The sequence below is a fragment of the Megachile rotundata genome, chromosome 8, assembly GCF_050947335.1.
Source record: "Megachile rotundata isolate GNS110a chromosome 8, iyMegRotu1, whole genome shotgun sequence".
Lineage (NCBI taxonomy): Eukaryota > Metazoa > Arthropoda > Insecta > Hymenoptera > Megachilidae > Megachile > Megachile rotundata.
In genome coordinates, this window is record NC_134990.1 from 15,824,963 (window position 1) to 15,852,838 (window position 27,876).

The 27,876-nt window shown below is 41.7% G+C and overlaps 5 protein-coding genes and 2 long non-coding RNA genes across 9 annotated transcripts; 3 read left to right on the forward strand and 4 right to left on the reverse strand.

Moving 5' to 3' along the window:
• Positions 1-7: 7 nt before the first annotated feature.
• Positions 8-12,229, forward strand: LOC100880114 (uncharacterized). Of its 2 annotated transcripts, XM_076534152.1 has the most exons (8): positions 8-146; positions 238-294; positions 366-505; positions 6,165-6,443; positions 6,527-6,626; positions 6,715-10,226; positions 10,344-10,505; positions 10,579-12,229. In XM_076534152.1, exons 3-8 carry the CDS (start codon positions 458-460, stop codon positions 10,801-10,803), a joined length of 4,326 nt encoding a protein of 1,441 aa, XP_076390267.1. In that variant the 5' UTR covers positions 8-146; positions 238-294; positions 366-457; the 3' UTR covers positions 10,804-12,229. The 2 variants fall into 2 exon arrangements, with proteins under 2 accessions (XP_076390267.1, XP_003702778.2); XM_003702730.3 differs by lacking the exons at positions 8-146; positions 238-294; positions 366-505 and adding an exon at positions 5,759-5,981.
• Positions 507-1,776, reverse strand: LOC100880454 (pre-mRNA-splicing factor Syf2). Its single transcript, XM_003702733.3, has 4 exons — positions 1,599-1,776; positions 1,370-1,510; positions 1,002-1,297; positions 507-929 (listed from the first exon to the last, which is right to left on the reverse strand). Exons 1-4 carry the CDS (start codon positions 1,692-1,694, stop codon positions 764-766), a joined length of 699 nt encoding a protein of 232 aa, XP_003702781.1. The 5' UTR covers positions 1,695-1,776; the 3' UTR covers positions 507-763.
• On the forward strand, positions 1,981-5,653 carry LOC100878370 (uncharacterized). Its single transcript, XM_076534165.1, has 2 exons — positions 1,981-2,432; positions 3,308-5,653. The coding sequence occupies exons 1-2, from the start codon at positions 2,310-2,312 to the stop codon at positions 4,787-4,789; spliced, it is 1,605 nt and encodes a 534-aa protein (XP_076390280.1). The 5' UTR covers positions 1,981-2,309; the 3' UTR covers positions 4,790-5,653.
• Positions 12,230-12,425: 196 nt separating the features above from the next.
• LOC105661745 (uncharacterized) lies at positions 12,426-16,106 on the reverse strand. Of its 2 annotated transcripts, none has more exons than XM_076534155.1 (4): positions 15,993-16,106; positions 15,572-15,755; positions 12,757-15,504; positions 12,426-12,687 (listed from the first exon to the last, which is right to left on the reverse strand). In XM_076534155.1, exons 2-4 carry the CDS (start codon positions 15,733-15,735, stop codon positions 12,648-12,650), a joined length of 2,952 nt encoding a protein of 983 aa, XP_076390270.1. In that variant the 5' UTR covers positions 15,736-15,755; positions 15,993-16,106; the 3' UTR covers positions 12,426-12,647. The 2 variants fall into 2 exon arrangements, with proteins under 2 accessions (XP_076390270.1, XP_012139614.2); XM_012284224.2 differs by having other exon boundaries at positions 15,572-15,736; positions 15,993-16,105.
• On the forward strand, positions 15,609-22,988 carry LOC105662373 (uncharacterized). Its single transcript, XR_001095856.2, has 4 exons — positions 15,609-15,742; positions 16,015-20,283; positions 20,381-20,760; positions 20,840-22,988. It is a non-coding gene; the product is annotated as an uncharacterized LOC105662373 (long non-coding RNA).
• LOC100878256 (MOXD1 homolog 1) lies at positions 16,710-27,723 on the reverse strand. The gene is made up of 10 exons (XM_012284180.2): positions 26,308-27,723; positions 20,019-20,171; positions 19,264-19,437; positions 19,098-19,181; positions 18,548-18,737; positions 18,202-18,467; positions 17,714-18,132; positions 17,445-17,644; positions 17,250-17,380; positions 16,710-17,177 (listed from the first exon to the last, which is right to left on the reverse strand). The coding sequence occupies exons 1-10, from the start codon at positions 27,229-27,231 to the stop codon at positions 17,019-17,021; spliced, it is 2,700 nt and encodes an 899-aa protein (XP_012139570.2). The 5' UTR covers positions 27,232-27,723; the 3' UTR covers positions 16,710-17,018.
• Positions 21,295-25,712, reverse strand: LOC143264948 (uncharacterized). Its single transcript, XR_013038928.1, has 2 exons — positions 25,098-25,712; positions 21,295-24,623 (listed from the first exon to the last, which is right to left on the reverse strand). It is a non-coding gene; the product is annotated as an uncharacterized LOC143264948 (long non-coding RNA).
• Positions 27,724-27,876: the final 153 nt, after the last annotated feature.

The following is a 27,876-nucleotide window of genomic DNA, read 5'->3' on the forward strand; positions in this document are numbered from 1 at the left end:
TGTTGTTTTCTGATTAATTTATTTGCGAATAATATGGATGAAAAGCATGTCTCATCTTATTGTATTTAGATGCTATTAATTATTTTCGAGTTGTCTTTTTTTATAACAAGTTGATGGTCACGCTTCATATTTTTGGATACAAACTGGTAAGTAATGAAACTGTTTAAGAATATTAATATAATTGCGTGTCTATATATGTTCGATACCTTTTTACAATTGAATTTGTATAATTCACAGGTGAAACGCAAGATATTCATATACGAGTTACGCATCATCACAACTTTTCACCGAGTCGTGAGTATTGACTGTCTAAAAGATGAGAATACAGAGTAGAACCGGATATAAGGAAGCTTTACACTTTTCAGGAACGGTGCACAGTTGGGTGGTATGACGTGAACTGCATTAGAAATTTGGAAAACTGTATATAAAATCACTATTTAAATTAAATAAAAAGTAAATGACAGAGTACGAAAGGAAAGCAGAAGTTTCAATGATTAAATTCAGCGTAAGTTTCTTTTTTTTATTATTAATGGTGACGTACATTATATGAAATTAATACGTAATTAAATATATTAATTGATCGTTTCGATATACGAATAAGAGTTTCAAATTGGTTACCACCATGCCAGAAAATGTACCATCTGCACTTATAATTAAATAATCAACAACTTATCAGTAGTTTGACACCTATTTGTATCAGTTTTGACATACTATTTAAAATACAAGTTATTTGTAGTAAGTTCATTAGTGTAATATTTTGCCATTATATAGCTGTACCTCTCTCCAAATTTAATTTTGTTTCGCGCGTGTATTCTCCATAGAACCTCTCCAATTTCTGATTGAACTTAGCATTACGTTCGTTGATGTAATCGATATCGGCATCGTCGTTGTGCATTCTTCTTCTGCTATACTTATCCCTCTTTGCGATCCTATAAAAAAGAAACATGCATGAAAATACCTGTAAAATAATATGACTTTTCCTTTTCTAGCATTGTACTAACTGTTTCTCTAAATCTTCCACCATTTTATCAATAGCTTCCTTTTTGTCTTCGTGAAGACCATGTAATATAGTGTTTCTGTCTCCATAGAAGGCTGGACCTAACTTTTCTCTAGCTTCCTCATAAGACTCCATATTTGGTTTAACATTTTTCACTAATCTATTATATTGTCTAATAGCTGCTTGTTCATAGTCAGAGAAGCCTGGATCTGGATTCTTTTTGTTCTTCTTTTTCCTAGCTATGCGCTCTGCTTCGGTTGCATCAATGTGAAGTAGTTTTGTTCTATCATAATCCTCTCCCTAGTAAATACAGATTTTGAACATAGATTAGTTTCTACTGAATTCAAATAAAGGCACGTAAATGATATTTACCTTTTCTTGTGCTAGTTTCTTCGCAGCTTCATCTTGCATGATCCATTCTGCTTGTCGTTTACGCGATTCCCAATTGGAAGGAAGTTTGCTCCTTTTGTCCTCTTCTATAACTTCTTTATGGTTTTGCTGTCTAGCTTCATTCTATGAAATCAACATTGTATAAGAAACAGTTCACGCAAAAGCTACGTTTAAACAAATAGAAATGCAATGATAGGTTATATTCTCTTACTCTCTTTGTATGCAACTCTCGCAAACGCTTCATTCTTTCTGCATGTTTCTCCGCAGCAGATTTTTCCTTTTCCGTAGTCTTATTATCATTTTCCATTATTAACTGTAAGCTCACTGTAACTTTAACTTCAAACAATTTCTTGTCACCGTCTGTCAGGTTAGAACACACTCCGAATAGAAATAAACGTAGTTATCGAGGTATGGATCGTAGTCGTGTAAGCTTCAACAGATGTCAGCACGATACGGTTCGTAGACGAAAAAGGCGAACTCCGTTTGCCCGACTTCTGTGGGTGGTGGATCGATTGAAATTGATCTTCTGCTGTTCGACGAACGAGAGCGCAATAAGCGGGATCACTGGAGATCCGTAGAGCGCGGTGGTATCGTTAGGCTCGCGTCAGGGAAAAGTCGGCTGATTTTTCGTCCGCCGGTAGATCAAAGTAGTACCGGCCGATCACAGTTGTGTTCGAGTTAACAGCACTCGTTACGAGTTTGCGTTTGCGCGAACCCCGACGGTGAAACGTGACGCAGAATTATACGCTGGCGACGGCTGGGTTGCAAAGGAAAGTTGCGCTTCGGGTGTTTAGAGATTCCCGCGAAGCGCGGTTAGGGTGTTAAGCTCTCCTCGAAACGTTCAGGAGGGACAGAGAGGATTCACACGCGATTCAGCATTCGCTAGGCTCTCATACCTGCACGAATTAATTTCTATACCGTTATGGAGACTCTCGAATCCAGCCGTGTTTGCCGTCTTTGCGGCAAACAATCCGGTATCTCGATTAATATTTTCGACAAGAATGAAAGCCACGTGAAGAAAATCAACGCCATTCTACCAGTCATGGTACGTCATCGTTCTTTTCTCTTCAATTCTCATATTGTCTATTACGAATTTTACGCGTATTTTTGACGGCATTTTCTGACATCATATACGCCCCCTCCTGAACCACCTTTTCGCTTCGAGTCGTACTACAAAATGCGAAGTATGAAGACGCAACAGTTTCATCCCGATGCAAATTAATGTTCGGACGTTACTTCCTTTACTAAATGCGTTACTCGTGACAGACTACAAATTTGAGATTTCTATCATTTATTTCTAAATGTTACACTACTCGTGTTTATAACGCTAAAAGTGAGGTTATCGTTACTTCGCGCCAATACGCGTTATAAACACTTTTAACGTATTGCATAATTCTGAAACGTACGCGGTCGTTTCTATCCCCTTATTTTCATGATAGATATGTTTAAACGAACATAAATTCCATAAGCTTCGTAAACTAGAGTGAGAAACAAAAGAACTTTCTTCCTTCCAATAGATAGGTACCTGAAATAGTAAACATCTCACATTTCAGAATAATGTTCGACATTGACAAGGGTTGATCGTTAAACCAGTTAGAACCGGTAGAACATTATTTCGTTATTTTTTATTCCTTGTATTATTGTACGCATAAAAAGTTGCAGTTGCAACGAATGGAACGTAATTACACCCCGCGATATGTTACGACAAATTACGTTATATTCAACGCATAATTTAGTACACTTTTTCCAGGATTGTATTCAAAACAAATCAGTGACCGTTTCCGTACCCTTACGCGTACATTTTTTCACTCATTCATAGAGACGCGTGCTGTACCCCCTCTTGTTTGTTTCTCTCGAACGATTCTGTCAAAGATCGTTCGTAATCGTACGTAACTTGTATCGATTGTATCGTATCCGCAGGTACACGAAATGGATTTGTTGCCAAAGCACATGTGTCACCGGTGCAGTTACAAACTGGAAGAGTTTCACAAATTTTACGTGGACTGTTTGAAAACGGACGCGGACTTGAAGAGTCAGCTGTCCTGGATGAGAAAGGAGGACTCGAAGGAAAGGATCGGTGTACCGATGGTGCATATAGAGAACGTTAAGATTAAGTTAGAGCCTCCGGATTACGACGTGTACGACATGAATCCCATAGTCGATAATGTCAACTACATAAATTCCGTGAGCTCGATGACTTTTCCAGTAAACGGTGTCCGATCCAACGATATTTCCGAGGGTATTACGTATACGGCGTATACGCGTTGCGGTTGTTACTGTGATAAAGCGGACCAAAGTAATCAAACTGTATCTACGAATTATAAAAATACGATATCAAGGTGCAATAGGCTAAACAGCGTTACCTCAAACGAAAATAGCTGCGCCAATGAATTACGGGCTGTGAAGAAAAATGTCTTAGAGAATAAAACACATAGAAAACAATCGAATTTAACAACGGTCGACGAAGCTAAAAGGGATAAATTTAACGCGAACGAGGAACTACCCGCAATTATCGTTCGAAATTTAAGGCCCAGAAAAGGTTTTATAGACTACACGGGAACGAAAAAAAAACGTTCCGTTATTTCGACGAAGAATCGATCCAAGAACACCGATTCGAAGTTGTCGATACCGTTGACAGAATTTGTGCCAACGAAAATTAAAGTTGAAGCATTTGACGAAGTCGAGAGTCGTATCTTGAGACCGAGAAAAGAAACAATCGATTACATAGGACCAAAACGAAAGTACTCGAAGTCCGTAGATAAGAACCAAAGATCGCAAGATACCAAGTATCGATCGATAAAGAAATGCAAAGTACGAAATGTCGCGAACGAATTGAAGATACCTGCAGAAACGGTGCCGCTGTTGAACACAATTAAATTCGCCATAAAGCAAGAGCAACTGGATGATTCGGAGGATCGGACAGTGGCGCTCCATGAACCCGTATCCGCGATACTGTCAACAAATTGTGAACAGGACAATACCGGCAATTTGGTTGATAAAATTGATTCACTGCCTAACAATATAGTCGCGAATGTACAAAAGAGTAGGGTATATCATAATTTATTGAATCGAATGCAACGCGACGACGATTGCGGTGTAACTAACAAATGGAAGTCGGTTAATAAATTAGGGAAGATTGGCCTGAATCGAATCGCGGCGATCAAGTATCCGCCTAAGTATTTAAGAAGTCAAAACTTATATCTTAGAAACGGAAAAGTAAAAAAGTTAGATAACGAAGTATCTGCCAGGAAATTAGCGAGTCTTCGAAATATTACGAATAGAGGTAAAATATCGAAAAAGATCTCGACGTCACTGATCGATACTATTAAGCACTACTGCGAGGAATGTAACACGAGTTTCGCTAATAGAGAATTATTTAAACTTCATGCCTGTTATCGTTGACTTTTTCTCGGATAGAGATTTATTTTTGTTTGGGACACTTTACGGATAAAGTGGTCCGTTCTACATTGGTCCAAATGATTTCACCAATGGTTAAATGTGTGTATTATTCTTTAAATTGCTATAGTAACGTGACTATAATATATATTTTTTTTTTAACAAATTTTTACGAAAATTCGATTATCTATTTTTATGAACAAATATGTATAATTATAGTGTATGATATACAAATTATAATGAACGTTACGATTTACGCTTAAGAGTTTGATGTAGATAAAGATTCACGAACCGCCTTCAAAGTTCAAGAGATATATATTATATATGATAGAAAAATATATATATATTTTAAGAGATATCAAACATTCATATACAGACGATATTGTGATATGCAAACGATGAGAGAATAAGTGCGCACTCGTTTTTCTGTGGATAACCTCCATAGTTTAATACATTTATTGTAAATATCACCCAATGCGACGGTAATATCAATATTTGTCATTATCATCGACATCGAGCGATCAGTTTAAGTACCTAGCGAGTTGTACATAATTTTTATATTTTCTGCAACTTTTCGATTCGATGATGCATATCATACAACGCGAGAGCTGTCGTTAGTATTACGAGGAATATCGTTAGGGGTTCGTGCAAAATGAACACTGTCTAATATTTTTTTTATTATAAGCTTGTTATAAAATTAAAAGTTTATTTACTATTTCATACTAATTGCACTCGTCTTGCAAGCTGATCGTTATTACAATGTTCTTTATTATCCATTAATTTATATAATAAAAAACTTGCAACCATTATTGGGTATATCTTTATATGAACGAATCGATTAATAAATTATAATTACAGTGCAAAAACATATTTCCATTTGTCGTAAATATTATTTATGATGCATTAATGATCCTACTGCATAATCCTTCCGACAGTTATTTTAATGTTATGACGTTTAAAAAAGTCTGTCATTATGTACGTACAATATGTATACATATATATGTACACACACGTTATTCAATAGATGAGGGCGTTGCGAGACGACCATCGAACGAATTAAACCGCAAACAAACAAAAAGTACGGCAAGTGTCAAACGATTTTGAAAACATGATTTATTATTCTGTTTATATTGTTCAAAAGTATTATTAAGGAATCCGAATGTCTTCAATTCCGAAAAAGTCCCCTCGTTATGAGGACGTAAGTATGTGCATTATTATAGACTAGTGACACTAACCTGTTTCGGTTCACTTGACGCATTGGATACAGTATTATTTCACTGGTTTTTAAATAAATTTATATCATAACACGTATTTTAAATATAGTAAAATGATTATAATTTTCTGTGAAATTTACAATTTCATAAATATTTAATTCATGCAGTTGATTTCGACTGAAGATGACACTTTGGGTACATCAATTAGTCTTAGTGTGGGTGAAAATTCAATTAGAATAAAAGAAAAACCTAAAGTATCTAAGAAATCTGAACCAGAGGAGAAAAATGAGAAAGATCAGAAGGAACAATGGTGGTTGAAGAAGCCAGATACCTGCCTAGATATTCCTAATATTCCAGCAGAAGCAAAGACAAAACCTTCCCCATCCATTTCACCGGATGTCAGTTCTTCTATGAAAGAATTTTTAGAAAAAGAGAAGATGTGCAAAGTAATTAAAGTATTCAGCTTTATATGAAATAAGTTTTCAGCCAATAATTTTTGTAACATATTTTCTTAATTGAATTTATACAGGACATGCATAGAAATGAAATAGAGACAAAAGACAGGGATGATACTTTATGCGACATCTTAGCTTCTGCAGCTTTTGACAAATATCCATCTGATTTTGAAAGTTAGTATTTTCATATACATTATATAACATTCAACTTGCAATACTTGCATAGTTTATGGAAAGTAATGGTCCAAAATAATTTCTACAGATGCAACTGATGAAGATATTGGTAGTATTTTAGAAGAAATGAGTAAGATTGCTGGTGCACTAAGTCCTAATTCAGCCGCAGATCGTACAAAGTCAAGGAATTCTATTAAGAATCCTACAGAAGAGGAGAAATCTGTGGAAGAATTATTAGAAGAAGCTGAAAAACTTGTACGAAAAAATAGTAGTAGTTTATCTAAGAGCGGATCAAAATCTGATACTTTAGTACCTGAAAATATTCCTGAGGACATAGAAAGCCTCAACAGGGTTAGACAACTAGAAGCTGACATTTTTCAACTGATAGAAGAAGAGGTGCATAAGGAGACAGAGAAGATAAAAAAAAGTCCAAAGAACGAGAAAAAAAGCGATGATAGTCCTGGTTTTGAAGTGTTATACGAAAACGTGAATTACTTGAAAGCTCCAAAAACTTTAGAACTCCAAAGGAGGAGATTCGAGGAACAGAAGGTAGAAGTATCCAGCAGTTCAGATTTGGATGATCCCATTGAAAGGCATTCCAAGTCAGAAGAACTAAAGAGTACCAGAAAGATGGAATCGGATAAAGATAATTTGCAAAAGGAAATAACTGATGTAGATAAAGATTTTTTTGAAGATTTGTTAAGGAAGTCAAAAGAAAGAGCCGAAGGTGGTATGTCGGGTAGCTCAAGTTTCGGACAAGAAGATTTTTCACATTTTTTGAAACTTTTACAAGGACAGAGCGACAAAAAGGAACAAGAATCGAACGAACCTAAACCTAGTCATAATCTTCCCTTAAAACCTTCGGACGATCAAGTAGAAGGAAAATCTATGAACGAGAAAAGCCCAGAATTTCCAGAAAAAGAAATTTCCGACATATTAGAGAAGGAACTGACTAAAACAGTCAGTCCAAAATTAGGGCATGAAATTGTTGAATCGGATGGCAGCGCGAGCGACGAAGATCGTAAACAGTCTCAAAGTGTTAGCAGTAACAGCAGAAGCGAGAAGGTGGCCAGTAAAAAAGATCAATCTCCAAACAAAATTACCACGTCAAAGAAATCTAAGGAAGAACTGTACTCGGTTGGACTCACACCTCGATTAGAGTTGTTCGCGGACGCCATCCCAAAATTGTTAGCTGAAAAGTCGGTAGAAAATACAATGCATCAGAGCAAAGTTCCCGAAGATACAAAAACAACCGTTCGCAAGACTACTTCAAATTTCGAGATTAAAACCAGTGCTGCCGTCTCGTCTTTTCATCGCAGCAACGCAGAAAGTCAACACAAATCCGTTCATGCAGTTAGCGCATCGAGTAGTAAACCACAGAAAAAAGAGATAAAATTTTCTAAATCAAAAAGCTACGATCAGATCTGTAAACCACCGTTCAAAACATCCGTGGAAAACTTAAAAGTTGCCAAACCTGACACTGTAAAAAAACCTGCCACTCAGATCAAACGATCGCCGATACTGAAGCCAAAGTTTCAACCTACAGTTAAACCGGTAACTAGGCTTCCTCCCAAGACCAAGGTACAGCCAAAGCCAAAGAAAGATCTCTTAAAGACTGGTTCCGCTTCCTCTCTGTCTTCCACGTATAAGGGGTACCAAGCAACGTCTCCAGACACTCACGCAAAGCCTTCCATGGCTGGTGGCGATACGAAATACAACTTGAGACCGAATTGGGAGACCTTGTGTCGCGAGGAGAGGCACAAGAATGCTCTCCTCAAACAACAATTAGAGTCCGAAGTGAAAATGTACAAAAACCAAATAGACAATATGCGTATAAATTTCGAGGAAGAACTATTCGCGCTAAAAAAACAAAACATAACTCTGAAGGCAAGGGTAGATGAACTCTCGTTGAATGAGAAACGAATAGACTCTCAGCCCAAGAAGGACACAAAAATCACTCTTCTGGAAAAAGAACTGGAGAAGCAAGAGAAACTGATTCGCGCCTATGAAAGTGAGAATAAAAAATTGATGCAGGACACAAAACGCATGCAGGAGGAAATGAAACAGCTTCAGAAACAGAAGAGCACAGCACTGGAGTCGGGTAAGATGCAAGAACTCGCGGATAAGGTCAAGGATCTTGAGGAGGAGGCTTTGAAATTGAATTTAGAAATATCTGAGCTTCGAGAGAAGAACGCTGATTATGCATTAAAGAACGAGGATGTAATACAGCAGAATAATTTACTGAACGACGAGTTAGAGATGTTCAGGGAACAACTGAGGACGAAGAACGACTTCATCACGGATCGGTTGCAGGCGATGACCACCGTCGAGCTGGAACTGAAGAAGCAGGTGGAGGACCTGACGATCAAACTGAGCTCCAAGACTGAACAGCTACGAATCGTGAAACAGGAGTTGGATAAAATTCAGCAGAACGTGCTTCCATTGGAGAAGGAATTACTGGAGCTGAGGGTGAAAGAAGGCAGTCTTCAGGAGAAGCTGCAAGTAGCTAGGAGCCACGTGGAACGCGAGAAGCTTCTAACTCAGAAATTGAAAGACCAGGTGATCCTCGACAGCAAGAAGATCACGGATTTGAACAGACAAGTCCGTGAGATGGAAAGGATACTGAAGAGGAAGAATCCAGATTCTGTATCTGCTCTTATACTGACCGCGAATTCGGAGCAGGAGAAAATCGGTGCGGAGAAGGTGAAGCTACTGGAGGATAGGATCTCTAGTTTGGAGGCAGAGATTAAGGCAAAAGATGATCTAGCGCAGCAGAAGTTGGTAGAGTTCCAGAAGAAGTTCTCTGACATGAAGGAGAAATACACGACGCAAATAATGGAACTAGAGGAGAAACTGCTGGAGTCCACTGCTAAGAATAGGAAAATTTACAATGATATGTTCACTCAGACAACGTCTAAGCATGTAGAGAACAAAAGTGTGGAGACTATCAGAAAGGAAGAGAGAGCCGGTTCGTTTGAGAAGGAGGATAAAAAAGATCAGAAGCCGCCCGTTAAAGTTAATTTGAAGTCACAGAATTGTAAGGACGACGCTTATCTTATGGCTACCATACGTGGGTTGAAGATGGAACTAACGAATAAGGAGAAAGCGTTATCGAAGCTCACCAAAGAATTCCAGGAGCTGCAGAAGACTAACAGAAAGTTGCAGAAGGAAAGAGAGAAGTTGCTGAACGACAGAAGGTCTGTTAAAAGTATGGATTTCGAGAGGACGAATCGCGCTATGGTGTCGTCGGATTCAAAGTTGCAGACTTTGAAGTCCACTGAAGGAAACGATCAGAATTCGAACGTCTATCAGAACGGACACGTGCCCGACTCTAATTCTCGGTTGTCTGCCTCTGTTCAAAAGCTGTACGATCCCATGCAGTACACAGAAAATGGAGACAGCAATCTGGTAAAGAGGTTGACCGACGAGAACGATATTCTGAAGGAAGAACTGAGCAAGATGAACAAGGACTTTATGGCTTTGAAGAATAAACGGTTGCACGACTTGAATCTTCTGCAAGAGGAACACGAACGAGAGATGGCTAGCTTGCTGAAAGAGTACAGCGTAAAGTTTGGGGACTCTAAAGTGGTAAAGTTGCAGGTTCGTTGTATTACGTGCATTATCATTACCTTTTTGTTTGTTTTGCTCTGGTACAGAGTGCACGTAGTACTCCATTGAATGTAACAAGATCAACACATATTTTGCTTTTATCTACAGAGTCAAATAAACTCGCAGCTGGCGGCGATATCACACTTGAAGCAGCAAATTGAAAAATTGAAAGACTACAAGGAGCAGGTGGTGGTTCTGAAGGCGGAACGGGATCACTTGGAGAGTAGGGTGAAAACGTTGAATGAGAAAGTCAAGTACTTATCGACACCAGTACGTAAAGTATCTTTTTACCTAGGATTTAGAGTTAGTTTCATTTATTTATTTTTGTACGCTTTCGTTTCAGAGCACGGAACAGTTGCAACTGTTGCAGGATAAAATAACGATTCTCCAGCAGCGGCACGAAAGTCGGGAGATGACGTTGCAGAGCTTGGTACGTGATTTACTTCGGAATCGAACCCAATGCAAGGATTGTAAAAACGAAAAGGGTAAAAATCGACAGTTATGTTATTTCCGACAAGAGTTGGATCATATTCTTGGAATGCTTCAAGAAATCGCCAATGTTCATTGACTTTAATGAACTAGACTACGTGTGTGTGCTTAGTGGTGCTCATAAAATGCTGAGAAATCGTCCATTGATTGCAATAATGTACTTCGAACGAGACGTTGCTCGACTCGACGTCGAGCATTGTGATAATTCGTATGCTTGAACGTACTGAAATGGATCTTGACGCATTGCAGTCAAAATCGCGTGAAAATACGTGTACTTTCTTTTTTTAATCGTTGAATGTTCGATATAATCAAAATTCAGATAATTGATAAGACGTAGAAAGTATGGACGTCTAATTAGATGAATTTTTTAATTAACGTTTTATAGTACTTAACGTGTTCTGACTGTTTAGCTCTAAATTTACGCGTGCAAATGACCGTAATGCGTTGAACATTCATTAGAAGAAGTTATCGCGTTGTTAAGCACTTAGGTGTAAACGAATGCACAAATGTCCAAAATGTTGATCGATGTTTTTTTTCCTTTTTTTAAATATTATCGATCCTTCCACGAAGGCGAATGATATGTTTAGTCATTTTCTCTGTAAGGTATGGAATACCAGTGAAATCATATCGATCTCGGGATGGTTCACGCGTAACGATCGACTGGGATCACTGCCAAAGATGTAAAATAAATGGCGGAAGAAGTTACCGTTTTATCGTAACTTCTCGTCGACTTTGATTTCTTGCCACTGTGCGTTCAACGCGCGTGGACTCTATCGTCCATAGTCGGAGTAATAAAACCAATAGTCAAAATATCAAACATAGATAGAAATATTTTGATCTATATTTACTATAAACTGCAAACTTTTTATTTATCTAATAACGTAAGGTTAACAGTAAGAAAGAAAAGATGGACTGCTAGTTTTAGCGCTGTACTTGTTGACAAAGTGGTTTGACGGATAACGTAGAAAGAACGTAGAAGTATTTTCGCGAACGAGATATCTTCCAAAGTTACTTAGAAATGAATAGTTTTTCTTTTTACACGAAGCTTTTTCCGGGCTGCGTTTTGTACATATAAGCATCGTATCGAATAGTTATATTTATTTCGTATTTATATAAACACATTTTTCACTATCAACGAATCCATTTGTAATCGAATCGTCATATTGTACGATATATTTATATACATTTTAGTAGCCGTTTATTAAAAGTTTTAGCAAACACGATCGACTCTCTATATCGTCACGAGCACATGCGTATTGCACAAAATCAAAGTATTCTAGATGTAATCATTAAAAAATCTTTCTTTCAGGATCGTCATTTTAGAAGTTTCTTCAAGGTGCGTTTCCCATTTCTTTCAATCATTGTAATCATGCAAAACATAGTTACTTGTTTAAGACTGGATATAATGTCAAAACCACTGCATTTTTTTATAATTATTTTTAAGCCGACCGTAATGTACAAACCACGAGATTATGACTTTAATAAATTACTTTTCTCTTTGATCATTCAGCCTGACTGTACGTTCCCATCTATTTATTCATCAGGTTTTAGAAGTGTGCGATGGAAAGTATTTATATTAAACTTAAAATTAATTTTATGTAATTGTTCTTAGATTTTATGTAAATCTTACTATAGTAAGTGTTGGTTTCTTTTTTAGGATAGTTAACGGATGGAGGAGTACTTTGAAGTAATAAATATAAATTTGATTTTGATCTGAACAATTTATTCGGACAAAATATATCTTCTTACATGCGATACATTTGTGATTCTACATAGAATATTAGCTGTACATTAATATACAGTGTAGAAATTTGTCTAAGTACAGTGCAACGGTGCAAACGCAAGTATTACGCTAGAACAGTGACTAGAAGCAGGTCATGAAAGTAGCGGACGTTGGTTCTTCACGTGGGTAAGCCTCTTTATTTACCATAACATGAATCGCGGTGCTCGCATAGCTAAGTTGCTGTAACAAACAAATGAAACAATATTTTAAATTTAGTCAAATTAGCAAAGAAATAAAGTAGACACTTACTTCACGAAGGATCGTTTTCCACAGAAAAGAGATAAACTGTACATAGTACAGAGACCAATAACGACAGCCTGGCGTATAACTTCATATGTCAGCTTATAATTCATAGGATTCTTTTCTTTCAGGAAATCGGATGAGCTGAAAACGTTCATCCTATCTTTGTTCAAAAGATTTTCCCGTGATTCCAAGGAGCGGATGGATCTACGAAGCTGGTCTCGCGATGCTTGTCTGCGAAGAGCGTCTTCTGATAAATCTCTGTGGACGGAGTAGCTGCGAGAATTCTTGTCTGCGTATCGACGAGCTGCTTGGATCGTGTGAGTTCTGTCTGTGAGTCTGTATTCCTTTTGATTAGAGCGGACAGAAAGTTCAGGCATAGAGCGAGTTGCAGGCAATCGGCTAATGTCGTGTCTTTGCAGGAGCTGTCGTCGTGAGTCCAAGTTTCGTCGATCGAGTCGTTCGGTGCGGAGACGGTCGATACTCCTGTCTGCGGATCGGCGGTCGAGGCGTTCAGTGCGGAGGCGGTCAATGCTTCTGTCTGTGGATCGGCGGTCGAGTCGTTCAGTGCGGAGGCGGTCAATGCTTGTGTCTGCGGATCGGCGGTCGAGTCGTTCGGTGCGGAGGCGGTCAATGCTTCTGTCTGCGGATCGGCGGTCGAATCGCTGGACGTTGCGAAGACGGTCATCACTTCTGTCTGTGGATCGGTGGTCGAGGCGTTCAGTGCGGAGGCGGTCAACACTTCTGTCTGTGGATCGGCGGTCAAGTCGTTGTTCAGTGCGAAGACGGTCAATACTCCTCTCCGTGGATCGACGATTCAGTCGTTGTTCGTTGCGAAGACGGTCAATACTTCTCTCTGTGGATCGGCGATCGAGTCGTTCGGTGCGAAGACGGTCAATACTCCTCTCCGTGGATCGACGATTCAGTCGTTGTTCGTTGCGAAGACGGTCAATACTTCTCTCCGTGGATCTTCGATCAAGTCGTTCGTTGCGAAGACGGTCAATACTCCTTTCAGTTGATCGACGATCAAGTCGTTCATTACGAAGACGGTCAATACTCTTCTCCGTAGATCTTCGATCGAGTTGTTGTTCAGTGCGTTGACGGTCAATACTCCTCTCCGTGGATCTTCGATCAAGTCGTTCATTGCGTTGACGGTCAATACTTCTCTCCGTGGATCTTCGATCAAGTCGTTCATTGCGAAGACGGTCAATACTCCTCTCTGCGGATCTTCGATCAAGCCTTTGTTCAGCGCGGACGCGGTCAAATCTTTCCTCCTTCTCTCTACGATCGAACCTCTGTTCCATAGACCTCTGATTAAACCTCTGTTCCAAACGACGACGATCAGACCTACGTTCCATGAGTCGACGATCTAACCTCTGTTCCGATAAGCGACGATTAAGCTGTTTTTCCGTAGCACGATCAAACCCCGATTCCGTGGACCGCTGATTGAACCTCTGTTCCGGGAGACGACGATCGGATCTCTGTTCAGAGAGGCGACGATCGGACCTCTGTTCGGTGGATCGGTGGTTGAATCTTTGTTCTACGAGACGGCGGTCGGATCTTTGTTCCGGAAGACGACGGTCTGATCGTTGTTCAGTGGATCGATGATTAAACCTTTGTTCAATGCGGCGGCGGTCGGTTCTTTGTTCGGAAAGACGGCGGTCGGATGTTTGTTCTGGAAGACGGCGGTCGGTTCTTCGTTCCATGGATCGGCGATCGGATCTTTGTTCGGTGAGACGGCGGTCGGATCTTGGTTCTGAAAGGCGGCGGTCGGATCTTTGTTCAGAGGATCGGTGGTTGAATCTTTGTTCTTCGAGACGGCGGTCGGATCTCCTTTCCCTGGATCGTCGGTCGGCTCTGGTCTCTTCGCGAATTCTGGATTCAGGGGATGTGGATCGTCTTTCAGTCTGCCTAGAAGTTGAGTGTCGTTCCGATCTTCGATCATTTGCCCTATCCGTAACTCGTCGTTCTGAGGTCTTAGGAGTTTCGGTTGTCCTATCAAGTCGAGATTCACGCTTCTCACGAATCAATTGTCGGTTCCTTTCTCGGCGTTCTGAATCGTTCAGTGATCGGAGAGAATTAGAATTGCGTCGTTCGTTAGATCGGCTAAGTCGTTCTCTGCGTTCGTCGAATCGATTAACCCGTTCTCTACGTTCATCCGATCGTTCCCTGCGTTCGTTAATATTTTCTCGTCCTTCCGATCTTGTAAGAGATCTACGATCTTCTACTCTGGAGTCTCTAATTAATTGCATTCGGTTTCGGCTCTCGATGTTCCTCAAAGCCCTGTCGTTTCGACGAAGATCGTTTCGTTCTCTCGCAAGTCGTTCCGTGGATCGCACTAATTCTCGTTCTCGGGAAGCCTCGTTCGTACGCCTGTTCGATTCACGACGCCTTTCCGTATCCGTTGATCGCTTGTACAGTCTCTGGTTAGTAAGATCGTCCACACTTCGTGAAAGCCGGATTGTTGGGTCGGACGAGCGTCTGAGACGATCCTGGCTCCTAGTTCTAAGTCTCGATTCCATGGTACGTCTAGAGAAGTCATTGGTTTCCTGTCTGGCTAATCTGTCCACGCTTCTGAAATCTACTCGCGATTGAAGTCGATCCACGCTTCGCGATCGAGACACGCGGAGATTAGCCGGTACTAAGGAAGTCCTAATGTTTCTGGTTTCTCTAAACGTGTTTGAAGTCCTGGTCTGGTCCGGCGTTGAGGAGAGAGGCAACTCGGTGAAAGGGCTCAAGTTAGGGCAGGCATCCACTCTGTGAATTTTTATATTTTGTAGAGAAATAGATATTATTTTAATATGATAGTAAGGTAATGTCTTACTTATGAGGCGCTTGGTGTTCCATTTCAGGTCCTGCCAGACTGCCTGCTCGTCCTTCCTTGTCCCTGGAGACTAAGCCTAACGTCAGGCAGGCGAGGGACACTACCAGAAGGCCGACGTACTGCCATGCCCGTACTGGTAGTGCAACGTACCTCGTACGTCGCATCCTAAAAGTTGAGGAACTGTCTTGATACGTAGGATATTAATGTATTAATTCTGTGCGGTTAAAATCTTATAGTGGGTCCAATACTTTTCAAAGACACTCAAAAAATTACTAGCGACAACTACTATTTTTAAACTAAAGTATGATCTTCTAAAAATAAGATTAAAGTTAGAATATTTAAAATATGCCAAATCGTAACAGCACAGTATTGAAACTCTTCTATTTTATACTTTACATTTTTCTCTTTGCTCTGTACTTACTTAGTTGGTTCTGTTTCTCAAGGGACAACTGTATCGGCGGATGTTGCAGTCCAGAAGCTCGGAGGATCTGTTGTTGCTTCTTGGAGCTCCAGAGAGCTGCTGATGCTTCGAGTCCCAAGAAGCCGAGCTTTTATACCAGTGAGGTTCAGCCACAATTTGATATAAGTTCAATTCAGTGCTTATCAGCACCGACCACATGGGACCCTATATTCCAATACGTGAAAATCACCGTGAACGAAATCGAACCGGGTGATGCGTCGTAGTGAGACTACCGCAAACGCCTTCGTAATTGGTTAATCATCCAGAAAATTGCGAGCCAGGACACACCTGAGTGGTAGCAACTGATATGTCGGTTACTCGGATGTGTAGGCGATGTCCAAAGCGAGATCGATCTCGAAAGGTTCAAACCTTTGGTCTTTGTTACTAAAATTAATCCGGAATTTATAACTTGAAATATAATATTGTCGTGACATGTTATGTTAGTCAACTATGGATGTTATGTTAGTTAATTTATTAACATGTTAACATGTTATGTTAGTTAACTATAGATGCTATGTTATTTAACTTATTAACATGTTAACATGTTATGTTAGTTAACTATAGATACTATGTTATTTAACTTATTAACATGTTAACATGTTGTGTTAGTTAACTTATCAACAATAAGTGTATTTAATAACTCATTAACAATAAGACTATGGATAAAAAGCACAAAAATTTTCAAAAGAGGATTTTATTTCTTTTTTTTTTACAAAATCAATATAAAATACAGGAAGGCTTGTAGCGCATGAATCTTATAAATATGTTAATGGTATATTTACATTACATTACATATATTATAATATCTATATATAAATCCTGTTTGGACTGTCAAAATTTTTCGAAAATTTTGCTGTCTCTCTACGAAGAGAGGAACTGCCCATATATCTTATACTTCCGCTCATTTTCAGCCTGTTTCGAACAGTTACGATTCGTGAGCGAGAAAGATGCGTTAATGTACAAGATGTTCATAAGTCTGGTTAAACTTCACGACACGATGATCGTTGCGATCAGGATCGTGAAGAAAGCGAGGAAATCGGAGTACGAACTTCTGGATGTGGCGGATGATATTCCAATGTCGCTGCACGTTGTTTCGTTCGCTTCTGGTAGCGCCGTGTAATTTGGAAACATTTGGATATTCGCTGGCTGTAAGGAAGAGAAGCAGTTAAAAGACATCCGACGCCAAGGATGTGTTTGTAGATCAAGTTTGTATTTTACCAAGGCAAGTTTGTCGTCCCTTTTTCTACAGAAGGTCAAGTGTCTACCGTGATAGAGGCTCCATTCGATAGACCTTGCAAGGAGTTCTTCAGTCCAGGGTAATGCCAACATGTGCTCCGCCAATGTTCGACCTAATCAAATGTATATTATCATATCTCCTTCACGAATTGCTAAAACTATATTCAAGACATTTACCTCTGAATTCATCAGGTTTTTCGATGATCAGTCTCGAGAACACGTTATCGTTATCTTCTTCCGTCGTGTAGTCTCCCATAGCCTTTAACATCGACTTTGCTTCCTTGATGAGGTCCTCGTCGATTTCTTCACTCGGTCTGGTGGCTGGATAAACAGGAAGCTGCTGTGTTCCCGTGGAAGGTATCGTGACTGTATCTGTTCTAAAGGTATAAATAATGTGATTCTTCTTCGAAAGCTACTGTTACTATTTTCAGCATACAGCAACATACCTGGTGGTCAGAAACAGCTTCTCCAAGTGGTCCATGGTGACTCCCTTGAAGCTGTACACTCCAAGAGTTTTGAACAGGTCCCTAACCGGTGTCATACTGTAGCAAGCAGCAAGCGGTGTTCTTGGATAATGCACCACAAAGGCGAGACACATTTCCTGAGACGCGGCGTAACCTCCCAAAGTAGGTTTTGTCCTGTCCAGGGTGCCGTATACGCATTCAGCGACCAACTCGTCACCGGGAAGAACCTTAACTTCTTTTTCTAACGTGTGAGATTGTTGGTACTCGAAGTCGAAGTGGTTGTCTTGAACTATCCTAGGCAACTCTTTGCCTTGGCGAATGTGTTTCAAACTCAGACGACGACCGGCCAGGTGGGAATGCAGTGCCACCGAGACAATGTTCACACCGGTTTCAGGGAACATCTGTAAAAAGAATCTTTATAATGATCTATAGAGAACTTGGCTAAATGATTTTTAAGAGCGTTTCATTACCGTGTTCGTACAGTGAGGGGTACAGTATCCTGCCGTCGCGTACTCCTTCTGCTTCGGAGGTATCAGATGAAGAGGACTGACGGCTACACCTGCCACGAGAATTCCCGCTTCTTGAGGACGAAGCTTCGGTGTCAAGTGAAGTCGCACACCACTACTGTCGACTACTTTCTTCATAGCAGGATTATTATAATGTACCTCCAGCATGTAGTAAGAACCTTCTGAATGTTCCGCGATGGGTATACCGACGTGTTCCGGAAGCCATTCGCCTGAGAGATACGTTGTATTTTAACGACTTTAATGCTAATGTCGGTATCGATATTAATATCGTCATCTCATTAGGTTATACCTGCGCTGCCGCGGGCCCAGGCAAGGACAGGTTGCAAACAGGATTCCCATTCTCGAGGCATCGTGGGACTGTAGCAAGGTGCACCGACGAGCCTCGCGTGCTGTCCCAGGATCGGTAAGGTCGAGGCGCATTCGTACAATATTATATGATGAACTAGATCCTCGTTCTCTTTCTCGACCAAAGGCGTATACTGGAAAAACAATTCGTTTATTAACATTTCAGTCGCGTGAATTCGAAGAAGCAGAGAATTCATGACGCGGAACAATTTCGGAATACCGAATCGAGTGCTCCTCTCAGGGAGATAGTTTCGAGAAGCTTCTATTGACAATCGGAGAACGTTTCGGACATGAAGTGACATCATTCGGAGAACCTTCTTTATTCTAATGACGTCCGTCTACACGGTGCCATGTCCGGCACGGATGACCGTGATTCGTGAAGTACATACGAATTAGGCCCAACCTTTACAGCATTCCTACGCGCTTCTCACGCCAAATCGATTCGTATTCTCGAACACCGATTCGCGAACACGTTTTTTCCCAGAGATTCTTACCCCGATCATGTGATGCTTCTCCTTATGAGGCGCCTTGAAGATTTTGCACCAGTACGTGGTGTCCGTGTTGTCTGAAACCGGGGGCTATGCATCAAGAGAAACATAATTAACCGCAACAGTTAGGTGCAATCAGTACAAGAGCATCTTTGATCCAGATTACACTTACTTGATTCAACTTTACGTCCCAGTGTTTGATGTCCTGCGTGTGCTGCGGCGGCGAATGCGGAGCTGGAGTTTTGAGGCGCAAGGCTCGACCTCCGCGTTTGTCACCTGGCCAAATCGCGGTGTTCAGCTCGGGATCGCTTTGATGCAGCGCCCATAGGACTCGAATCGTGTCTCCCTAGAATAGATTTCCGTTGAAGTAGGAACCTTGCGTATGTTCGTTAAAGAAGTATTTTAATAGATTTGGAAGCACGCTGTTTAAGCCCGCTGCGTTTGGAGAATGCGAATCGAGGAGAATATGGAGGGTCGCGAACGGCATGCTAAACGCCTAAATATCGCTGCGGGAATTCGGCGGGGAGAGGTCTTAGGGCCTCCTAAAGTCGCGAGGTCCTTTCGTGCCGAGCATAAATCGAAAGGAGGCTCCTCGCGAATTCTACCAGGCTCTACGTTGTAAATCTTCTCGGCTATTCACGATTCCCAAGCTCCGTCAGGTGGAATCGGATAATTTATTCTCTCGCGATTTTGAATTGCCCCGAATGGAACCATCTGAGCTTCTTTCTTATAAAATGATAGTCGAAAGAAGCTAATGGAAACAAGTTCGAAGAGCACGAAAGTGTCATGTTGCTTGTCGCGAAAGAGAACAACGTTAAAAAGGTTAATTAAAGAATGAAGATGGTAAGCCGAGTAAAATGTTGAAGCATCGATCGAGCTTTAAATAAATAAAGCTTACAATGCTGTTCTTTACGCTTCCAGGCTTACCGTAAGCCGATGATCCTGGGGATCGCATGTCTGCCAGTTTCTCGAGAAGATTACGCTCGTGTGCGTCTCGTTTTGCGAGCCTCCTATCACTTTGACGTCTTGAGACGCGTCTGTAACCAAGGCGGCGTCTGGATCCTCGATTCCGTGCGAGTCCTAAAAAAATAAAAAGGAGAAAAATGTTGAAATCGCAGGCAAGGTGAACGCACGCGGGCGAAAGGTGCTGGAGGGCCACGAAACGACGAGATCGAGAAGTTTATCGGGTCAGGTGAGCGCCAGGTGTTTACGTTCGACGACGCACCGAAACTTTCTGTCAAGCCCAATTCCTCTCCTCTTGCTGCACTTTCTCCTCTACCCTTTTTCAGCCAGACATCCTCAAGAAGCACGCGATTCGAAAAATGTATGCAGGGATTTAGGGTGCAGAGTCGATTTGAAGAACGCCGAGATCTTAGAGACACATCGTGTGTTACATAAATTATTATCGGATTCTTTTCGCGTAACTATTACGCCATGGATCACGCCGCAGAATACCGATATCGATAACGGTCTATTCGGGGGAAAAAGAGAGCATCAGAAGGGAGGCCTCGGGCGTTTGGGTCCGTTGGATTCCGATTATGGTTGGGCGCTAAAGTTTGTAAGAAGCCGAAGGGAAGTCCCCTTCCTGTTCGTAATGAATCGAAATAATTGGCCGAGCGTCGTCATGCTTGCTGCGCGTTTTGTAACGAGCACGTGCAAAGAGGAAATGGTAATAAAGTGACGCGTATTGCTAAAAAAAAAATGAAGATGTATCATTAAGAAAGCTAACGTTTTTGTTTTGTTCGCAGAGTAAATATTCTGTCGAAAGGGTCGTCGGCAATTTGTCTTGCTCCAGCGACTACCATCGAGGGTTTATCAGCGAAGAATCATCGATAACAGAACGAATAATTCTCTTTTTTAATTACGACCGGTCGTGGCATGTATTCGGGCGAGGTTTGAGCACGTTCTCACGAAGGGGTTTTCTCATAGCACCCGGATATTCTCATCGTCGTTGGACTAATTAACACGACCCTGAAATTGCTGGATGGCGATTAAAAAGTTTCGAGATTCCGTGGTGATTTCTCGAATCGGCTCGTCTCGTAGTGACGCTTTAATTGTCGTGATTTATGCTCGTTTGATTAAGAGGAAAGGCATCGCGTCAAGTATTTCGATCGAGATTTCCGTAATCGAGTCACCAAATTGCTAATGAAGAAGCTGCTGCTCGTTTCTCCCGCGTCCTCCTTTCGGAAACAGGTTTCTCTACTTTTGCGAACAACGAATGCGTTCAGAGATCGTCATATCTTCCGCAGACGCAATTATACGGGCGAGAAGCGGACGAAGAACCGCGAAATTGTTACGCTAAAGCTCGATATCCTTGAAGCACACGAAGTCACGGATGCATGGGAAAAGAGGCAGGCGTGCGTGGATGCGGAAAATTAATTCGACGGATGTGACGTCATGGATCGGTACTCGCGTTTCCTGTACGAGTCTTCTGAGAAACCTGTGCGTTTCAGTAAAGACCCCCTTATACGCCCACGTCGAGCAAATGGGGTGCAAGGAAAAGTAAGTGTGAGAACACTTTGCACATTTTTTCAATTATTTTACGTGTCTCTAATTTCGCAGGGTTTATTTCGTAACGAAACGCAGCTAAAAAGTAGGCGTATTTATCCTCACTCATCAGGTTTAATTGGACGTTCAGAAACGTAAGAATTAACCGTGATCCCCGCGAAATATTTCAATACGGTATCGGTGTGATCTATCTTGAGAAATAGTTTCCGATCCGTATACAGGCCGCAAAAAAAGAAACGCTTCTCTTTATGCCTCTGGAACGTCGTGGTTCCCATGGGAAGCGTTCCTATGAAAAAGAGAGAAATTCTCTCATGAGGCGCCACTATGAGGACGATGCTTGCCAGGTGTTTTGGGGGTAGAGTCTCTCCTTCTTTCTCCGTCCTTCTTCCACCAGTTCCGAACGTTTCGGCGGTATTCCTCTCCCTTTTTTCTTCCTGCAGTCGCTTACTTTTTCTCTCTACGTGTCCGTCTCTTTCCAACGCCTCGAGAAACCCGATTACTCGACCCCTATACTCTTCTCTTTCTCTTCTCCTTTCGTTTCGTTGCTCCGTCTCTCCTCCGTTTATAGGGGCTCTCCTTTTTACCAGCTGGCAGAAACAGCAGCTGGTAGCGCAAAGGGAACCCTCGAAAGGGGATAAAAGACCTTCCTCAGGGAACTTTGAGAAACCACCTACCGGTCTCTAGTCCAATCGAAACTGACCGTGTTTCATTTCTCTAATCGCCCGCCATAAATAATTCCCAATGGCAAATTAAAGCGTTAAACGATTAATCCGTGTACCCTCAGTAATCCGTATTATCGCGTGCCAGTCTAAGCACAGTTATTTCACTGACAACTTGTCGAGCAAAAGAAAGAAAGGATCGCGGACGTACAAGACACGTTTCCCGAGACACTGGATGTTTAACTCTCGTGAAAGAATACGAGTAATTTTCAACGTGTCACAGTACAAGTCGATCCGGTTCTCACGTGTACACTAGCGGCGAGAAGGGTGCGCGGTTACGCGCAATTACGCTCACCGGCTCGTTATTGCTCATCGTGCTTGCTTTTACGAGCGTATGCGGAATAATAATCGGAGAATTAAAACGTTGGTGTCAAGGTCTGTGATCTTGACTCTCCCTTTCTCTCTTTCTCACAATTTCTCGAGTTTAATTTACTCGGCAAATCTTTGTTTCTTCGTCCATCAACTTTCCTTTATTTCAATGTTACGTTCTCATTCCCTTGTCATACTCACCCATGACTCACAGCTCAAACATCTTATTAAAATTTGTAACAGTCAACTTAAAATTTAGGTCCAACTTTTGCGTTATCAAAGATTGCTGATTATAAAATATTCACATTTTAATTTTTATCGTTTCTTTGAACGTTACATCTACGAATAGTTAGAGACTGTCGCTGACAAATAAATTGTCCGATAAGAAAAGATTTCAATATAATATAATTTGCAGGTCCGGTTATCAGCTTGTTCCGTGTGAAATGATCGGCTCGGAAGCAGCTTCCGCGAACCAGTTTGGCGCCGGTTCAGCTAGTGATAATTCTTGCGTGTTCTGACCTCGAGCCTCGGGGGCCAGTCCGAAAAGTTTGCACGGAACTTCAGGGAGCAGAGGATCAACGAATGAAATCCTCGAAGTGGATAAGAACGTTTCCTTTCGTCGGGATAATCCTTATCGAACAAAAGGAAGGATGCACCGAAAACTGGTTGTGCCGGATAAAGGAAGAGGAGGGTACATGTCGAAGATAATGAGAAAAAAGTCACGTCGAAGGGGAACGATCTATGCGAGTGGCTGTTGGACCACGAGATGGACGGATCGCAGATTACCTTGCATTTCAAATTCACTTTGCGAAACGCGTTCCCTTGCCTCTGTAATAAATTACGATCGTAATCGTTGTACGTGCACGTCCCGTTGCTCCATGCTCAAGTTTCTTCTCCGCCCATGAAATTGTCTCGCGAAATTTGTAAGAATCCAGTTTATACGCTGCGAGGTAGATTGTTAAGGATTAATTTTGTAATCGCGCGCCGATCGGTCACGCGCATTGTAATTAACCGATTTGCTAAAGCGAAATTCGCAACACCGTACATTGTTCCTGAGAGGTATCACGTGTCGGTCGGTTCATTGGATCCAGGACCGCTTTTCGTCTTTCTTTGCAACGATGCTCAAAGATTCGCGTATAGTCTCCCCTCGCCGGTGTCTGGAGGCCTTGACTGGGCCCCTTTGGAACTCTGGACACAACGTGCCCATGCCGACGGGTCTCTCTTCTCTTTTCTTATCTTCTATACGTGTGTTCGTCGCGCGTTTGGTCACGCAACGTCTCGAATACTCTCTTTGCCACCTTTTGTAACCGGCGTATACATGCAGGTACATTAGCACATGAAAGTATTAACCGATATCCGATGTTACAAATGCTCGTACATTCCTCGACTCTTCTTCGGTTTGCTACCTCGCGTTATCGATCGACTAATAATGCTAATCGAGTCTTTTGTTACTTCCGGGTTTTCCACCTCGTCTTTTCGTCCGCAAGCGATTACCGTTGCAACGAGCGGAAATTTCTCAGCGAAGCGATAGCGAGACCGAATCGCGGCGATTTGTTCGATTTTTTCTTTTTGATTTCGGTAATTCCATTCGAATTTGTCCAGTCACGCGTTCGACGAGTGGTCACGGGTTTGCCAGTGGGTTTCGAATTCGTCAAGGTAAAAAAGGGGCGAGAAGGTGGATCGAAGAAAGGCCGAGAAATGCCTCGCTGCCCTCGACGGACGTAAATTTATCATGACTTTATCTCGACCGCTGGAACGACGTTCGTTAATTTTCTACCAGCCGTTCAAAACCTCTCTTCTCTCCCACCTGCATCGCTTACGTTCTGGTCGTTACTTTTCTTTATTTTTTCTTCGTTTTTCAACCCTTCGTTGTCGCACTCGAGGATCGGCTAACTCGAGCCGAAAATCCTCCGTCGTTTTTTCGCATTGCCGGTTTGGATTTCAGGTAATCGTTGATTTCGTCTTACAACGTCTTAGGGACATTTTTTAAAACCTCCTGCGAAAACACAGTTCCTGCGATACTCCTTGCACTATTTAAATCTAATCATAATTTGCGTAGTCAACGATTGAATATTAACATATTGTTATAAAATTTCAATTTGTTTTGTCTGTTTTAACATTGTAGCTGTAATTAGTTCTGACTAACGCACCTGACAAATAGGTCTAATTATAATGTACATAATCAACGATTGAATAATAACATTGTCATAAAATTTCAGTTTTTTTTGTCTGTTTTAACATTGTAGCTGTAATTAGTTAGTTCTGGCTGACGCACCTGACAAATAGGTCATAGTGCATAGGTCTAATTATAACGTACATAATCAACGATTGAATAATAACATAGTCATAAAATTTCAATTTTTTTTGTCTCTTTTAACATTGTAGCTGTAATTAGTCAGTTCTGACTAATCATAGGTCATAGTGCAAGGGGTTAATCGCGAGGTTACATTATCAAGCTGCCAATTTTTACCGTAAATTATGTTCCAAGAATCTTTTCCGAGCTTCTATTTCCTCGATCTCGACTTTCACACGAGATACCGATTTATCCTCGTACTTGAAACGTTCCTGAACGATAATATTCATACTTAACAGTGTTGCATCGAATCTCGATCGTTTCCCGAAGTTAATTGCACCGAGCGAAACGTAAATCGTAAATAGAGGTTGGTAATTGCACCGCGAACAGGTTCCCGTCGACGCAGCATACCTTCGATGGATATAAATTTAATTAAGATTAGGAATTCGGAGAAGCGGTAGTGAGCAGGTTTCGATAACCAGTTTCTTTTTAATCCCTCTATTGCATATCTTCTCTTCTCTTCAGTCGAGAGTTTCGTCTTGCGGTACAAAGTAATTCCTTCGGTTAATTTACGCGTGTTAATAGAAATCTAGACAGAGTGTTAGGTTAAAAGGTATTTAAAACGATGGAAAATCCGCTGTGAAAGTTATTAGGTATGTATTTTGTGACGAAATCGAGCCGAATCGTGACGCGTTAATTAAACGAAACTCGTTAATACGGAACGTGCACGCGAACGGGATCGAAGAGATCCCTTTCGAAAAAGATTTCGTTCTACGGTCGGGTAGAAGAGGCCGATACCTTAACTCGCGATAGTCCTTTTGTTTCTTTTTTTCCCCTTTCTTCCTTTCAGCTTCGCAGGTCCTTCAGACTGCTGTTTTCGACCTCTCTTTCTGCCTCGACCGCCTTCTTAATCTTCCTTTAATTCCTTGCCTTTCCTTTTCTTTTTACCTCCTTTTTATCCGCTTCTCCTTCTCCCCCTTCTTCTTTGTTACGTCTTCTTTTTGTATTCTTTGAGCTCCAGCTCGATTCACGGCAACGAGGATCCACGTCGATAGATCTTCAGCTGTCCCGAGTCGAGGGAAGAATCGCGAAAAACTTGTCGGTCCATTAAATCTTCGTTGCCGTTGGAGGGAAGGCGCGTCGCAACGTGTTCTTTGATACGTGTCGTTCTCGTATTTGTTATACGCTGTCATGGTCGTTCCACTTTATTGTAATCCAATAATTCCAGAAAGAAACCGGAAGTCCCTTTGTATACTTACCCTCTCTACTTCTCAGACAAGCGCTCAAAATTTATTCTTTCAGACGGTCATCGATCATAGGACCGAATACCACGACGTTCAGGCCCTCATCGATCACGACAGATTGAGATCGAACAGAAAAGACTTACCAGCAGATTGACGGTGCCCGTCTGGTCGTCCACCCAAGCGAGCAGGATATCAGCCCCCTTCATGTGATTCTTCTCGTTGAAGCCGATGCTAACGTAGCCCAAGGTCTTCGCGGTGACCTTGAACGTGACCATCTTCTCGTCGGAGGGATCCCACTCGAGGACGACCTCGCCGTTGTCATCCAGTATCTCGTGTCTGGTGAACTTTGGCTCCTTGATGCTCCTTCGTGGTCTGTTGTCCACCGTGTCCTCGATATCCAGGTACTTCGAGCCACGAAGCTTCGCTAACTTACTCGTAGAAGGAATATACTTCTTCGGTACCCTGTCTCTCGATTTCGGTAATCTTTTTAATATAGGATCGTCGAAGAGACTGGCAGCTGTTCCAGACTCGCTGATGATCTCGAACTGAGAGTTTCCCTCGATTTCGTCGCCTTGCGTGGTTTCTTCTCGAGACTCGAACATTGGATCTTCGCTCATTCGTTTCCAAGTGTCGTTCAACCTGGAGGACTCCTCGTTGAAGAGTTCTATGTCGAACGTGTCGAGAGGTGTCTCGTTCTTCATCGTCGTTTCTTCGGAGTCCCTCGTTCGGTTGTGCAACAGTTCGTGTTGATCCGGGTCAAGGTTCTCCTCCTTGGAGTTCGGGAAGTCTAACGCATCGTCCTTGTAAGGGATTTTCCTTTTCGCCTTCCACTGCGCGTACCACTCTTTGTCGACGTCCAAACGCTGCTTCTTGAACGTGCCAACCCTGAGCACCGGTTCTTCTCGCAGACTCCTCTTTATTCGCGACGAAATGTCCTTCGGATGGTGCCTACTTCTGTACGCCATGGTCCTCATCGTCTCGTCCATGTGCTGGACGTACAGGTCCAGCAAATCGCACTTGCACATCCAGCAGACGCTCGATACCACCAACAGTTTCAGTATCAGCATCTTCTTCTTTTTCTTCTACCGTTTGTTTCTTCTTGAACCTTCATACGATCGTATGCTCGTTTGCTACCTTGTTTAACGATCTCGAAGCCTCAGGCTTCTTTCAATTAAACTCACTTGTCATCTGAACTGAAAACGATTCCACGATTCTATTCAAAGTTCCATGGTTCTTTATCGACTTCGCGTGATTTGGAAATAAACCGAGATAGTTTCTGTTAGAATACCGGTACGCGATTATCGAAGAGCACGATGACGCTTTACGTGTTACACCAACGACAGTTGTGTCGGGACTAACTTGAGCACGCGGCTGTTGTTGCCCCTGCAGATGCTTGCAGCTGCTTACCTGCGTTAGTCCCCTTCCTTGGGCCCTTGTTCAGGTCCGTACCGTCATTTCTCGAGCCCCTCTCTTCCTGTTCAATTCGTTACAATCAACTGCAAGTTATGTTTGGTCCGGAATTAAATTCTTGGATATTTATTCTGAAGAGAAGAAAATAAGGATTGTTTAGTCTGATGATTCGTAAGTCTACTTTTAGTTTGTTTATTTGATTAATACGTGAAGTATGTACTCGTCAAAATTATATTCATTTTGTTAAACTTTTTTCAGGAGGATCTTCAAGTTGCGACGTCGAGAAATAAAGTCGAGGAAGG

Excerpts from the sequence above, each read along its gene's own strand:
- LOC100880114 (XM_076534152.1), top strand. The coding sequence starts at position 458 with ATGACAGAGTACGAAAGGAAAGCAGAAGTTTCAATGATTAAATTCAGC. Across the intron at positions 506-6,164 it reads TTTCAATGATTAAATTCAGC|TTGATTTCGACTGAAGATGA; the intron begins GTAAGTTTCTTT and ends TAATTCATGCAG. Across the intron at positions 10,506-10,578 it reads TCAAGTACTTATCGACACCA|AGCACGGAACAGTTGCAACT; the intron begins GTACGTAAAGTA and ends CTTTCGTTTCAG.
- LOC100880454 (XM_003702733.3), bottom strand. The coding sequence starts at position 1,694 with ATGGAAAATGATAATAAGACTACGGAAAAGGAAAAATCTGCTGCGGAG. Across the intron at positions 1,298-1,369 it reads AGAAACTAGCACAAGAAAAG|GGAGAGGATTATGATAGAAC; the intron begins GTAAATATCATT and ends TGTATTTACTAG. Across the intron at positions 930-1,001 it reads GTGGAAGATTTAGAGAAACA|GATCGCAAAGAGGGATAAGT; the intron begins GTTAGTACAATG and ends TCTTTTTTATAG.
- LOC100878370 (XM_076534165.1), top strand. The coding sequence starts at position 2,310 with ATGGAGACTCTCGAATCCAGCCGTGTTTGCCGTCTTTGCGGCAAACAA. Across the intron at positions 2,433-3,307 it reads ACGCCATTCTACCAGTCATG|GTACACGAAATGGATTTGTT; the intron begins GTACGTCATCGT and ends TCGTATCCGCAG.
- LOC105661745 (XM_076534155.1), bottom strand. The coding sequence starts at position 15,735 with ATGCGACGTACGAGGTACGTTGCACTACCAGTACGGGCATGGCAGTAC. Across the intron at positions 15,505-15,571 it reads GAACACCAAGCGCCTCATAA|AGTGGATGCCTGCCCTAACT; the intron begins GTAAGACATTAC and ends AAAAATTCACAG. Across the intron at positions 12,688-12,756 it reads GGAAAACGATCCTTCGTGAA|CAACTTAGCTATGCGAGCAC; the intron begins GTAAGTGTCTAC and ends TGTTTGTTACAG.
- LOC100878256 (XM_012284180.2), bottom strand. The coding sequence starts at position 27,231 with ATGCTGATACTGAAACTGTTGGTGGTATCGAGCGTCTGCTGGATGTGC. Across the intron at positions 20,172-26,307 it reads CGGGCACCGTCAATCTGCTG|GACTCGCACGGAATCGAGGA; the intron begins GTAAGTCTTTTC and ends TTATTTTTTTAG. Across the intron at positions 18,738-19,097 it reads AGAAGCATCACATGATCGGG|TATACGCCTTTGGTCGAGAA; the intron begins GTAAGAATCTCT and ends TTGTTTTTCCAG.